Raw genomic sequence first — 15,641 nt, 5'->3', positions numbered from 1 at the left:
TGCTGTCTGCCTGCTTCTGATCAGCTAGGGTTCCTTAATCTGAAACTGTGAAGTCTATGAATGGTACGACCCATATACAGGATGAATGCTCCTAACTCATCCATCCATCGAGACAACGTGGCACAGACATGCCCGCAGGGGACAATTCCCCACCTGACGCTGTCTTCACAAGTGACTTCTAGCTATGGAAACTTGACAACCTAAGAACTATAATAGACCACACAACTTGTGTGTGTGTGTGTGTGTGTGTATGTGCTATAGCAGACACCACACTACATACGTGTGTGTATGTGTATCTATCTGTGTGTGCTTGTGTGTATGTAAGAGCTTTCCTCCCTGTTTTTGGTTTTGTTTGTTTGTTTGTTTGTTTTGAGACATGATCTGTCAATGACCTGGAGAGGGTCTCTAGACAGTCAGCTAGTCCCAGGGAACCGTCTCTCTCCCTGACTCCCAAGTGCTAAGAACACAGCAATGGTTCACCCTAACCAACTTTTTCACATGGTTTCTGTGGACAGAATTCAGGTCCTCAAGCTTCTATGACAAGCTCTACACCAACTGGGCCTTAACTGGACCACAGCCTCCTGCTTGGCTCTTTAGGCAGAAAAAAACACCTCCTGAGATGATCAGCTTCTGGATCAGTCCTCCAAAGATTTATGCCAGAGCACCCAAATAAAGTGAATCCCACCAAGGCCTCTCCCAAAAGATGAGATTATAGAATTGGCAATGCCTGGTGCTTATCAGTGCCACCCAGTGCAGGATTATACAGAGAGCCATGTTCACAGGAAAACGTCCTTCTGTGATAGAAGCATGCCCTAAGACTTGGGAGCTCTTCACAGGAGTAGGGGAAAGTCTCTCTGCCAGGAACGTGTTTTCCTGACCTGAGATGTGTGGAACAGCCACTTCTCAGCCTCTGACTCAGATCAAGTGAGCTACATGCTATGTGGTTGGGATGTGTTTGCTCTTGGGAAGCTTAGGATGGAGTTGGCCCTAGGCACTGTGGAAGTAGAATGAGCTAACATACCATCCTTTCCTTACCCACAGGGTCCCTTTGTCTTTAGAGTCCAAGGAGATAGAAAACAAGAAAATGCCTGTGTGTCCAGAAACAGCACTGGGGCCACAGGGCACCTGGAAGGACATCGAGAGGTGAGAGGGAGTTAGAGGCACACTGGGGACAGCCTCCCCAGCCTAGGCTGGGCTCCTCCCCTGCCATGCCTGCCCTGTCTCAGTCCAGGAAGAGGACACTCAGCTGCCAGCAGAGCCCTGGCTCTCCGTCTCTCTGACTTTGGAGCCCTCTGCAAGGGAACTCTCTAGACCTCATCCCACCAGGAGGTGGTGGCCTGCTATTCCTGTGGCCTCCCTATGGTCGCATACACCTTGGCCTCATGGGTTGTACTGAGGAGTCAACGAGAAAACGCACACGCATATTGATGCATGTACTGATCCCATCCTATGGACGCCATCTTCTCCTCCAAGAGTTTCCCAGACAACGCATTCAGGTTAACTTGATTTCTCTCTCCCAGTTCCATAATCCTCAAGGTGGAATTTTGTCTTCTTGGCTTATGGTTGGGAGTGTTCAGAGGACCACACAGGAAGACAAATCTGAGTGTCTGATTCCCAGAGAGGAAGGCCCTAGAGGCTGGGAGAGCAGGCTGCTTCACAAGCAAGGGCCTGCACAGGTAGCTAGATTTGTGCTGCCTAGCGGGAATAGCAGCTGTCACCCCCTAAACCTCACGACTCCCATGAATGGTGACAGGGAGGAGCACAGGGCTATCTTTATTTCAAACCAACATCTATTCAGGCAGAATGGTCAGGGGGTGTTGGGTTTTCCCTCTTCTGAGGGTGCAGAGCACATACCCAAGATGATGGATGGACTGAGAAGAGTGAGCAGGGACATCCTGGACCTTAGATGTCACCCATGATTACAGGTTCAATTCATTTCACAGTCTCTCCTCAGCTCCACCCCACCCCGAGCTCTTCTTGTGAGATAGACGTGGCTAAAAGTCATAAGTCACTGCTGTGTGGCTTCATGGTCTGTCATTCAAATGACCTCTGTGTGACAGCAAACAAGACAGTGAAGATAAGGGTCTTACTGAAGAGTCCACAGACCACAGGAACAACGATGCTGGATATGGAGACCCTGCGGAGAGATGAGATTGAAGGTTGATCAATGACCACCCACACTGCCAAGTCTCTGGAATTCTTCTCCATCCAATCTTTCCAACTTAGATCCTCCCTTCAGCCTGTGGGAAAGTTTAGATGCAGTTTAGTTGATCTCTTCCTAAAATAACAAATTAGAAACATGTTTGTAGGAGAGTCTAGGGTTCAGGTCCAGGAGATGCATAAGGAGGAGTTCACCTGGGCATCTTGACTTTCAGTGTGGAATGACGTCAGGTCCATATCTAGGGAACCTGCTCCCTGTTGTCCCCATTCTCACCTGCTTCTGGGGACAGTTGTCCTACCTTAGCCTTCATTTTCCTCTCCAGAAACCAAGAAGAATCCAACCTTACTGAAAACCCCATTGTGGGGTTGTCATGATTTTAGCAAAATGCTTCTCCAAGTTCCAGATATCCAGCCTATGCCACACCTGGAAGACTGGCCCTGATTATGACCCTCTATTGACTTTCCTTCCCCATTGCACTTCCCTGACAGCTCTGCCAGGGATTACTTCCTAAAATATTTTCACAAGGCTTACTTTCCCATGACGCATCTCTAGAAGTAAGCTTGCCACAGGAAAATGGTGCTCCCTGCCATGCCTGTCCATCAGCCGGGCAGTCTTTGCTCTCCTGTCACCTGGGCAAACAACTTGAACTCAAACATTGTTTTCTTGCAGACAGCTGGGATGCCCGATGCTGTCCTGCCCGGACTCTGACCAACAAAATAGTCACAAATATCACAGAATACTAATAACTGGTGAATAACCTCATGCTCTAGTCACGTGGTATAAAGTTAGCAGGTGGCAGGGGTATAGCGGTAGTGACAATGTGAGCTACAACGTACCTCCTGCGCCTGGGAAAACAAAGGCAAAAGCGACAAACTAACTTCCGGAAAGATGGTTCGGTGGTTAAGAGCACACACTGCTCTCCCAGAGGACTGAGTTATGTTCCCAGGACCCACACTGAGCAGCTCATAGCTTCCTGTAACTCTAACTCTGAGGGATCCAGCACTTTTTCCAGACTGCAGCAGCCCCTGGGCTCCCTCACACAAATCACACGTGCACGTGCACACACATATAGTTAAAAATAAAAGTTTTTTTAAAAGAAGGGAAGATGAGTACTGACTCTCCCTAGACTGCAAACTTTCACTGCCCCGTGAAGGCAGCAACTCCATGCCAGGCACTTGAGGCGGCACCAGGGAACCATGCTCAGAAAGAGGACAGTGTGTCTGCCTCCTTGCCTGGAACAAGAATCCACACTCAGAGAAATGAATGTCATGACCACTTCTCATCAACTTTACCAGGAATATTTTTTCCTTGGTGCTGAGCATGGAACCAGAGCCTTGAGCACCCATATCCTCTGAACCATATGCCAAGGTCTAGAGGAATGTTTTAAAATGCTGAAGCCTTGCTGGTCAGACTGCTGTACCACAGCCTCAGTTCTGCACTGTGGATCATCTGCAAAGTCTGCTTCTGTGATTTTATTTATTTTTAATTATGTATAAAGTGTTTGCCTGAATGTATATTTGTGTACCAATTCAGTACAGTGCCTACCTGTGGAGACCAACAGAGAGTGTCAGACCCCCAGAGACTGGAGATAGATGGTTGTGAGCCACCGTGTGGTGCTGGGAATTGAACTCAGGACCTCTGGAAGAGCAGCTACTGCTCTTAACCTCTGAGCCATCTCTCCAGTGCAGACAATTCTGATATTTAGAAGACATTTTGTATATGTGATAGTATGCAAAGTGACATAAATGCCAAAATTCTCTTATGAAAATTTTTTGAGATAAAAGAGTTTTTAAAATTATCTGAGTGGTGATGGCTCATGTCTTTAATTCCTGCACTTGGGTGGAAAAAGCAGGAAGATGTCTGTAAGTTTGAAGCCAGCCTGGTCTACAGAGTGAGTTACAGGACAATCAAGGCTACATGGAGAAACCCTGTCTCAAAAAAACAAACAAAAATATTTTTAAAAGAAAACAGTATGAACAGTCAAGAGGAGGTAAATAATTGTGAGGTTTATGGCTTTCTGATCGACAGAAAAGTATGTATTTATTGAAATTATAATTCAGTGTAGTAATGTTGAAGGATTTTAAAGATACAGTCTTTGTAAGTAGTTCTGACTGTCCTGGAGCTCACTACATAGACCCGGTTGGCCTTGAACTCACAGAGATCCTCCTGCCTCTGCCTCCCGAGTGCTGAGATTAAAGGTGTGTGCCACCATGCCTGGCTGAGAGATAATCTTACCAGGGAAAATTACTTTATGTATATAACTAGAACTGGGGCCATGCTAAGGTATATATGAATAAAGGCTACATGGAACCATGCGTGGGGACATACTAGATTAGGGAAAAAAGAATTTTTTCAGTTTTGATGCAGCATTTAAATGAAACATTAACCTTCAACAGCAACTGTAAGGAGGGCCATGCATGCAAGGTGGCTCTTAACCAGCAGGTGTGGCCTGCTGCTGCAGCGTGGATCAGTACTGGTGAAAAAATGACACTATTGGAAGGTGGCGGAAAGTTTGAAAGGCTGGAATTGGCCAGCGCTTTAGGCCACCGTGCACTCATTAATCCACCCAACTACTTTTTCTTCCATCTATCGTCTACCCATCCTTTCATTCAGCCTTCTATTTATTCATCTATCCATCCATTAATCCACGCACACAAATATCTATTCAGGCGTGTGCTCACTCACTCATTGAGCCATCATCCACGTGCATCCGTTCCCAAAGAAACAGCACACCCATAGTCTGACCCCTTCCTCTTCATTTTTCTAAATGTCATGACCACGGAGGGAAAGGTTTTGTCATATGCTGCCACCATAATATACTGCTTCGCCGCAGATCCAAAAGCCGTGTCCTGAAACCTCCAGAACTTGGAGCCAAAATAAACCTGTCCCATTTTAAGCCTATTGTCTGGGTCATTTATCACAATGATGGAGAGCTGACAAACATAAACGCAGGTTAGAAATCTCCTGAAAAATCATATTTTAAAATATTGAGACAAAGGGCTGGGCTAGTTTGATCCCTGACACTGCGAAAAGGGAACTATGAGTCTGCCACAGTCTCCATGAATGCCTGCCATTCCATCAGTGTGGAGTGGAGTGCTCACGCCAGTACTAAAATCAAACAAACAAACTAAGTCAGTTCAACAGCACAAAGAGCATTACTAGGGAGAGTCATAGACATGGGGAGGTGGCAGACAACATCCTCTGGTCTTCTAGTATCTCAACAGTATCCTTGGGAACTAAAGCCACAAGGGGTCGCTGGCTCACCCAATGTTACATACATAGCTGGTCTATCTGACATTGGAATCCATCTGCTTCTGGGTTGGCAGGACTGAAAGTATTCATCAAAAATGCCATTTCCCTCCACTTACTACTCTGATGTGCAGGGAGACACAGTGGGCGAGCTGGGGAGGGTGGGAGCCTCCTCCTCAGTCCGTCGCCACCTTCTCCCTCCCTGGGAAATTCTGCACAGACTTGTCTGCTTCTGCTTCCGCTCCAGCCCACCCGCAGATTCATGCCCACACCCTCTCAGCACTTGGACTAGGAGATAAATGGCATCCTAACCAGGATCACAGAAAACATACCTGGGAACATCTGTCATGTTTGGGTAGGTGACTCCAGGATCAGGAGAAGAGACAACAGCTGTGGATGGGGTCATAGTCCTGTCTCTGCGCGGGTATTTTGTGGTAATCAGGATGGGAAATGTAGTTGGGCTTGTAGTAGTTATGATGCCAGAAGTGGATGGATCTGAAGAATCTGCAAGAAGACACATGGTGCAGAGAGATAAATGGACGGACATATAATGGACAGAAGATTGATGGATGGACAGACGGATGGATGAATGAGCAGAAGAGAAGTGAGCTGGGGAGGGAAAAGAACATGGCTATTCAAGAAGCAAGGATTTTTTAACTAAAATCCAAAGAAGCCAGCCTGAAGCAGAGACAGAGACAGATGAGTGGAGGGAGAAAAGGAGGAGGGCTGGAGAGGCGTGAAGGAAAGACTCCTCGGGCTGTCTGAGGTGAGGAAACGTTCTCTCTGCTGCTGTCCAGCTCTCCACCTCCCCATTTTCCCCCTTACATGCTCTCTCAGCCTCTGTAAGTCATGTCTCTCTAAAGGTGTCCTTTACTGCTCTATTGCATCTGAGCCTCAGTCTGGACTTGGCACAGACTCGCTGGTTCTAGGAAGGGAGGCCTTTTCTCTTTTCTCTGCCATCCTTGATCATCCACTATCACCACTGGGGATGTAGAGCCCAGCAAGGCACCAGCTGGTCCTTGGTGAATTCAGTAATTCATAAGGGGTGTATAACTGCATTGGTCCCCACTGAAGCCTAGAACCTCGTTCCTCGTAAGCAAGTGTCACTTCAGGTCTGCTGAGCCAGGGTCTGCATGAAATAAGGAGTTCAGGTGGTTCATGCCCACAGCAAGGTCTGACACACATAGTTTAGGGGGCACCAAGGGCATCTTGAAAGGAGTAGATTACAAGAGCTTCCTAAGAAGAGAACATAGCAACCATGGATTACAGTACCTGTAGCCAAGCTGCAACCCAGCAGGGCTAACTGTCCACAGCCCAGTCACTTCAATGACATGACACACCACAAATCTTTGGAACCTGGACCCCCTACTGATGTCAGTTTCACCCAGTCCTCAGACCACCAGCCCTATGGGTAGACTGCATATGTGACTTCCTATGGACAGCCTCCAACTGCCCTGCAGGCACAGAGGTAGCCTGTCCAGGGCTATGACACTGTTGCTTAGGATACCACCACTGCCACAGTCACCACCACTAAGGCCATCTATGCAGCGTAGTTGGCATGCAGCACTCGGCCTGCTTACCCAGCCTGCGGGCAGCAGACAGCAGCCACCATGCCTATCCACCACAGGCCAGTAAAAAGTCAGCCGAGACTAGTCAACTTCATTCTCGTATGGAGGGGTGGGGTGGGGGTGGAACAAGCCCTGCCTCAGACATGGACTGAGCGACTACAGTTATCCTCAGGTCCCAAGAGCTACCCCTGTAGCCAGTCACCACACCTCTACTCTACTCTGTTGGGAGTCAGGCTCATCCAAGACTTTCTCAGAGACCTTGATGAAAAGATGTCTAAAGGGAACACCAGTTCTGTGTCCGTGCCCAGGAGCAAACAAGGCAAGGTCTGATCTGAGCCTAGGGCCTGGGCCTCAAAGGGGTTAAGGTTCCAGTTCCTGGAAACTAGACTTTCCCCACTAGAGAGACTGGAGTTACCCCTGTGCGTGTGATCTGTTTCACGCTTGAGATCTCCTGTGTTCCCATCATGCAATATTGCCTGACCCCTGATGACTTCGCTCATTGTATGACCGCTTTCTTCTGCCTCTATCCCCTGTCCCCTTGCAAAGTGCATATAAGATGCTGTGTGTGTGTGTGTGTGTGTGTGTGTGTGTGTGTTTCAGACAGAATCTCACTATGTAGCTCTGCCTATCCTGGAACTCACTACAAAAATCAAGCTGGCCTTGAACTCACAGAGATTCACCTGCCTCTGGCTCTCAAGGGCTAGGATCAAAGGTGTGTGCTACTATGCCTGACTGATGCTGTACTTGTTAATAAACATTCTTGGCATAAGACGTAGCTTGTGCAAGACCTCCTGAACCCAACTTTCCAGTGTTTTTATTACTTCTGAACTCCTGGCTCTCCCTCTTGGGTCATCCTCCTACCAGCCGTTCCTCTTCACAGCTGTCTAGTTATGACCTGAGCAGGGCCTCTCAAGAACTATGGGCAAGCGGCCATGGAACGACAGTAGTTATGGTCAATAAAGCTGTTGTCTCCAGTTGCCCTGCTCAGGCTGGATCCTACAGCCAAGTCAACATAGCCTATAAAGTAGCATTCTGAGGTGCCCACACTGCTCTCTAGTAGCCCAAGTGCTTATGGGCAAGAGTCTGAAGGATTTCCTGGACCGGGAGAGAGTTAGAGGCACCTTGGAGGCATGAGCAGAGGTGGGCAAGGGGGTGAACAGGGTGGAATGGGCACTGGAGAGCCAAATGGCTTCTAGAAGCCTGGTGGACCCACGGATGAAGGGGCAGATCTTGCCGTGTTATAGATCCCCCTATAAATCTTGAAGACTTGGCCAACAGTGCAATTTATATCCAAAAATCAAATGGTAGTGGGACCCTGGATCCAGCAGATTTCCTTAAGCATTGTGAGGTTGTTGGGATGAACAGGAGAAGTTTACAACCTGTGATCCACGTCTACCTGAATAAGGGAACAGGAAAACCTGAAAATGACACCATGGTGTCCCAGGAGGATCCGCCAACTGCCAAGGTCGCTATGAAGTGGCTTGAAAGGAGATTTACAAGCAAGCAAACTCAAAGTCTCTCTTGACTGAAGAAAGCCTCCAGTGAACAATGTGTAGATTAGCATGCACCCCAAGAGAGCAGAAGAATGTCACCACCCATCTGCGGAGGCTCGGATGACCTGGAAGATCCTGGAGGATCCATAAGTTACATAGGAGGGTCCCCTACAGAGGGCTCTGAGGTTTAGAGAGATCCCCCTCTGGAGGAAGAAATATCCAGCACCAAGCCAGAGAGTGGCAAATCCTACCCAAACTGTAGAAACCAGGAAATGCCTGGAGAACAGAGTGCACCCATTGTAAGCCTGAGCACTTCCTTCCCAAACCCTCCCCACCTTTGACTGATGACTGTGGCAAAAACAGCTCCGGCAGCTTGTGGGGTGCAAAACCTGGCCTTAAAAACTTTTGCTGTCTTCGAAGAATGTCCTGAACTTGCTTTGGAGATGACAGTGGCCCGTTCTGAGGTGGTTTGTGTGGAAGAAAATGAGGTGGTACAAATGGGTATCCTGGACCTTTGCTGAAACAGATTTATTGCTTAAGCCAGAAAATGTCCCAAATGTATACTTCCATATTTATAATGTTGGCTATGACATTGTTATGAAGAAACATTAAAATAATTAGCTAAATGGTTAATTTAAAAAAGGAAAGGCTTCCTAAGGACAAGACTTCTAAGGGGAGATCTCAGAGAAACTAAATCATGTCCAAAGTCTACTCTTCCTCTTTGCCCAACGGGAATCCATATGCAAGAGCCCTGAATTACTATTGGACCAAGTGCCGGCCAACAGCCTTGGATGGCAGGCAAGGAAATTCTGACAGGAAGTCAAGCTGCTAGGAATCCTGGGCCACTGCCCCATCCTTGCTGGCCTACCTTTCCCTCCCTCTCCCCAGACACTTCCTGGTCACTCACCCTTGGTCACCACCAGGCGGACAGGATGGAAGAGCAGAACAGGGTCATTAGGAGGGTGGTAAATCACGCAGCGGTACAATCCAGAGTCTGCCACTCGAAGATCAGTCATTTGGACATGCAACATGGCCTCCCCAGGGTCATCTTTCAGTGTGTACTTCCCCACGTGGACCTCACTGGGATTTGCAGATGGCCTCTCTGTGACCACCAATGTCAAGGGCTCCTTTCCGTCCGGCAGCTTCTGCCAAGCCTTCTGGCTACTGGCATACTTCCTGATGTTGAAGGGACAGCTCACCGCCAAGGTCTGTCCCTCGACTCGGTTATACCTTTCTTCGGCTGGGTCAGTGGCAGCTCGAGCTTCTGTAAACAGGAAAAGGGAAACAGGTTCTGTAGGGAATGGTCCCCATCCAAACTCTGCACCGGGAAGGAGTTGTTTGGTGTTTGTTTGTTTCACTGTAAGAGCCGATGATATGTGGCCAATGAGGATCAAACTTTGCAAACAATCCTTTTGTGAGTACGTGTTAATGCATGTGTGCATGTGTGCATGCCTGTGGTGCCCAGAGGCCAACCTCGGGTATTACACATGCCTGAGAATACTGTCCATCTAATTGCTTCTTTTGTTAAGGTCTCACACTTTTTACATGGAACTGGAATATTCGGCTGGGCTGTCCGGTTGGGGAGTCCCAGGGATCCAGCCAGCCCTGCATCCCTAGTGCTGGGATGACTAGTGTGTGCCCCCACATCTGGTTTTTTTTTACAAGACTTTCGGGACTCAAACTCAGGTCCTCATGCTTGCGTGGTGAGCACCACACTGGCTGTATTCGTTACTTCTCTAGCCCTAAATGGTTTTTAGAGGAATAAAAGTGCCCGATTGGAGGGAGACATGAGCGGCAGGGCATGGTGAGAGAGGACGGCTGTAGAAAGGCTCCTTACAGGGTAAAGAGTGGGTATAAAGACATTCTCGAAGCACAGGATGATGTCCCGATTGGAGGGAGACATGGGTGGCCAGGGCATGGTGAGAGAGGACGGCTGTAGGAAGGCTCCTTACACGGTAAAGAGTGGGTATAAAGACATTCTCGAAGCACAGGATGATGTCAAGGAAGCATCAAGAAAAGAAAACAAAAGCAAAGCATCATGGGCATGATGGATGGGAGCACTGCGCCTCCTTTCATCATACAGCTTTGCTGATGGGCTGATGGGGCTGCCCTACCCTGAGAACAGCCCTAAGGCCCTGGCCACACAGACTGTGACTGGGTGGAGCCAATCGAAACCGGCTGTGACTACTCAGAACCCTATGCAGAGGCTGGTGGTCAGCAGGATGCCAAGCTCCAGTTCTGTAGTTTACCATATTGGAATCAGCTGCCTAAGAATAAGCCAAACAGGAGAGCGGAGAGACAGGGAGAAAGTGGGTAGGGAGGCGAGAGAAGGAAACTGACAACTTTGAGTCATGACTAGCTGCGCTTTTAAGCTAGCACCCCTGGGTGCCCTAGAACCTAAGACAATAAGTCCCTTCTGTTTTTGACAGAAACCACAGTCATGTTTCTTCACTATGTGTCAGGTGCCCCCCCCCACTGGTGTCAGGTGTTGGGAGACATTTTCAGTTGTTATAAACAGGAATGGGAACTATTGCCATGTGGAACTAATGGACAGACAAGGTCAGGTGCTGTCAAGTATCCTGCATTGCACAGGATGGTCCTCACCAGCCATTACCTCACCCAAAATGTCAGTAGTGCTGAGCTTGGAAATGCCACACACACACACAGCACACACTCACACGCATGCCCTACACACACACAACACACACTCGCGTGCATGCACCATTCACATGCACCACACACACAACACACACTCACACGCATGCACCACACACACACAACACACACTCGCGTGCATGCACCACACACACGACACACACTCACACGCTTGCACCACACACACACCACACACTCGCACGCATGCACCACACACACACTCACGTGCATGCACCCCCCACACACACCACACACTCGCGTGCATGCACCACACACACACTCGCACGCATGCACCACACACACACCACACACTCGCGTGCATGCACCACACACACACTCGCACGCATGCACCACACACACACCACACACTCGCGTGCATGCACCACACACACACTCGCACGCATGCACCACACACACACCACACACTCGCGTGCATGCACCATTCACATGCACCACACACACAACACACACTCACACGCATGCACCATACACACACCACACACTCGCGTGCATGCACCATACACATGCACCACACACACACAACACACACTCGCGTGCATGCACCACACACACACTCCACACACTCACGTGCATGCACCCACACACACACCACACACTCGCGTGCATGCACCACACACACACACACCACACACTCACGTGCATGCACCATACACACACACACCACACACTTACGTGCATGCACCCCCCCACGCACACTTGCACGCATGCACTCCCACACACACTCGCGTGCATGCACCACACACACACACCACACACTCGCACGCATGCACCCCCCCCCACACACACTTGCATTCATGCACACTAATCTCAGCCCCACTCTTGGAGTGGAAACAAGAAAATCACTTGGAATTGGGCCCTGCTGATGTGAAAACATCTAGGTCATCAACACCAGTTCTTAAGTCACCGAGAGACTGTAGAGTTTGGACACTCAGGCCTGGACATCATTCTCCAGCAAAGGCATGGACAAAATGCCGGGGCAGGGAGGTAGACTTTCACTTCCTGAAACGTCTACTGCTGTTGTTACTACAACTGCCCACCCCCCCACACACTTGCACCACACCCACACTACACACACACACACCACACATACCACCCCTACCATACACACACCACACCCATATGCATCACACACTTGTGCATCACACACATACGTGCATGCACACACTACCACCCACACTAACCACACACACAACACACTTGCACAATACACCACACTCACAACACACTCGCACAATGTACCACACACATGCATATACACATACTCACACACACACCACCACCACCACCCACATGCACCACAATATACACCACACACACCCAGACAGACCAAGACTTACACTTTAGTAGAAGCCCTTGCCTGCTGACACAGGCTGTGTCAGGCTCCAGAAGACCTGCTCTGCCCTCACCTGGCCTTGCTCAGACTCACCTCAAGGACTCATGGGGGATTTTGTAATGAGCCAGGCTCTAAGGTCAATTAGATCTCTAAGGAAACCTTGCCAACAGGTGTACCTGAACTCTGGTCAGGAATGCCTTCCACACTCAGCATAGAGGTGCACATCTGTAATCTCAGGAATGCTTTCCACACTCAGCATAGAGGTGCACATCTGTAATCTCAGGAATGCTTTCCACACTCAGCATGGAGGTGCACATCTGTAATCTCAGGAATGCCTTCCACACTCAGCATGGAGGTGCACATCTGTAATCTCAGGAATGCCTTCCACACTCAGCATGGAGGTGCACATCTGTAATCTCAGAACTGAAGTGGTGGAAATGGGTGGCTCAGGAAAAAGTTCAAGATAATCGTCAAATACACAGTAAATTTGGAGTCAACCTGGACTACATGAGGTCCTGTCTCAGGAAAAAAAGAAGAAGAGAGTGGCAGAATGTCCCCACATACACAGACAGGCCAGCCGAGGCTCAGGGCTGTGTTGAATGAGTTTTGATTACTCCATCCCAGGATGACTGCTCCACTCGGTGTGACACATCACAGGCCCCACCCTTGAGTTGTGTTCGTGGAAGTACTGACTCACTGAAATATTACAAATGAAGACACAGGGCTGGGGGCAGGCCCAGCCCTGCTCAGTCCATGTGAGAAGCTGAGCTTTCCAGCTCTAGAATTTGATGAAGAGCTGGGATTACAACCTCGGTGAGGACAGACACAGGCTTCTGTTCATACCTTTGGCTTCTGAATTAGCAGATTTGTAGACCCAAGGAAACTCTGGGAAATATCTGTTAAATGAATTCCATCTTTGAGGTCTAATGGACTGTTCACATCAAAAGCACCATGGGGGAATAGAAGAAGAAACATTTCAACATGAAATAATATCATTCAGATGCTGGACATAATGGCTCACACACTTTAAATTCAGCACTCGGAAGGCAGAGGCAGGATAAGCGGTGAGTTTAAGGCCAGCCTGCTCTACATAGACAGTTCCAAGACAGCCAGGGCTACAATGAGAGACTGTTATTCAGATCATTTCATGTTTGGATTGGTTGGAGCTGCTGGCCTGGTATCGCCCATCTGTAATCCAAATACACAAGAAGCTGAGGCAGGAGGACTGCCTTGGTTATTAGTGAGACCTGTGCCACTGTCATTGTTTCCACTGAAAAATCTGTATGTCTCTGACAGGAAACTTCACACAGAGACTGGGGCTGCGGCTCAGTGGTAGAGCGGTTGCCTGGCATGTGAGAGGTCCTGGGTTCCATCCCCAGGACTGAACGAAACAAACAAAACAAACTAGCAGTTAAGAGCATTTGCTGCAGAGGACCAGAGTTTGCAACCATCTGTAACTCCAGTTCCAGGGAAAGCTGATGCCTTCTTCTGGCCTACTCAGGTACCAAACATATATGTGGTACATGCATGCAAACATACACATAAAATAAAAATTTTAAAAGGCCAGAAACAAAAGCATAGACACCTGCCTCTCTAGCTCTACCCCTTCCTATATTTCTGTTCATTAGCCTCTGGGATCTGACTCTCTGCACTCAGGCGAAGCCTGGCCTGAGGTGAGCAGTGTTTGACCCCATGTTTGGGAGGCCGTGTGTTTTATAACAGCAGCTCTTAATCTTCCAAATACTGTGAACTTTCAATACAGCTCCTCATGACTCGGAGGGGTCATGGGTGACCCCCCCACCGGAAAATTATTTTCATTGCTACTTCATAACTATAATTTTGCTAAGTTATGAATCTTAATGTAAATATCTGGTTTTTATAGTCGTAAATGACCCCTGTGAAAAAGTCATTGACCGCCAGACGGGGCTGCGACCCACGGGTTGAGAACCACTGCTTTAGTGCTTCAGAAGGGCAGAGCTTCGTGGGGTTTGGGAGGTGGCCCCACCAGCAAAGCACTAGCTGTGCAGAGGCCTGAGGACCCGACTTTGGTCTCTAGCACCACGGAGAAAGTCTATTGTGGGGTATGCACTTCTGTCCCAGCACCAGGCAGGCAGAGACAACTGGGTCCTTAGGGCACACTGGCCACACAGATAGACAAACTCCGGGGTCAATGAGAGACTCAAAAGCAAGGTAGATCTAGGTGTGACAGTGCAGGGCATCCTTAAATGTCAGCAGTGAGGAGACAGGAGCAGGGGCAGGTAGAGGGGCAGCTTGGTCTATATAGCAAGTTCCAGGCCAGCCAGGATGCACAGTGAAACTGTGTCTCAGTTAAAAAAAAAAAGAAGAAAGAAAGGAAGGAAGGAAGGAAGGAAGGAAGGAAGGAAGGAAGAAAAAAGAAAGAAAGAAAGAAAGAAAGAAAGAAAGAAAGAAAGAAAGAAAGAAAGAAAGAAAGAAAGAAGCGGAAAGCAATTGAGGAAGACACCCAGCACCAACATGTATGTACACACACACACACACCACTCATACGGCTGCTAATGTCCTAGGCCAGTTTCTCACCCACTCCCATCTCCCACCTGCCTTACCTGAGACAAGGAATGTCCACAGCAGCCCCCAGAGCCCGGCCTTCCTCATGCTCCAAGTTCAGCTCCAACTGTCCAACTGCCTCCGTGGGCTGCTGGGACAGCTATAAGACACCCCTGTACCCAAACTCTCTGGGGAGTTTCACAACAGGACATGAGGCCATTCCTGGGAGGTACAGTCCTGTTACTGGCTACCCTGCTTGCTGACATCAGTAGGGCTTCCCGGGGACAAGCCTCATTCTCCCCCCACCCCCGAACCTGTTCCCTCTTCTTCGAAAATGATTCTCTTCTTCTCTATCCTGTGTTGTTGCTGTTTGGGGGTTTTGCTTGTTTGTTTGTTTGTTTGTTTTGGGTGGGTTGGTTGGTTGACTGACTGATTTCATTGTTTTGGGTTTTTGCATTATTTTGTGAGACAGGGTATCACTATGTGACTCTGGCTGTCCGGGGACTCCCTGAAGACCAGGCTGGCCTAAAACTCACAGAGATCTGCCTGCCTCTGCCCCCTAGTGCTGGGATTAAAGGCACCCCCATGCCCCATAGTAATAAATATTTTTGTTTGTTTTTGTCCAGAGAAGGTTTTAC

The 15,641-nt window shown here is 48.8% G+C and overlaps 1 protein-coding gene and 1 pseudogene across 1 annotated transcript; one reads left to right on the top strand and one right to left on the bottom strand.

The window, feature by feature from the left end:
* Nucleotides 1-1,845: 1,845 nt before the first annotated feature.
* On the bottom strand, nucleotides 1,846-15,111 carry Trem1 (triggering receptor expressed on myeloid cells 1). The gene is made up of 4 exons (XM_075978941.1): nucleotides 15,063-15,111; nucleotides 9,379-9,735; nucleotides 5,743-5,914; nucleotides 1,846-2,137 (listed from the first exon to the last, which is right to left on the bottom strand). Exons 1-4 carry the CDS (start codon nucleotides 15,109-15,111, stop codon nucleotides 2,035-2,037), a joined length of 681 nt encoding a protein of 226 aa, XP_075835056.1. The 3' UTR covers nucleotides 1,846-2,034.
* Nucleotides 5,996-8,662, top strand: LOC142853536 (RNA-binding protein EWS pseudogene; annotated as a pseudogene).
* Nucleotides 15,112-15,641: the final 530 nt, after the last annotated feature.

Source organism: Microtus pennsylvanicus, chromosome 7 (assembly GCF_037038515.1).
Source record: "Microtus pennsylvanicus isolate mMicPen1 chromosome 7, mMicPen1.hap1, whole genome shotgun sequence".
Taxonomy (NCBI): domain Eukaryota; kingdom Metazoa; phylum Chordata; class Mammalia; order Rodentia; family Cricetidae; genus Microtus; species Microtus pennsylvanicus.
Note: the sequence above shows the minus strand (reverse complement) of the source record. Positions and strands in the feature narration are given on the sequence as shown.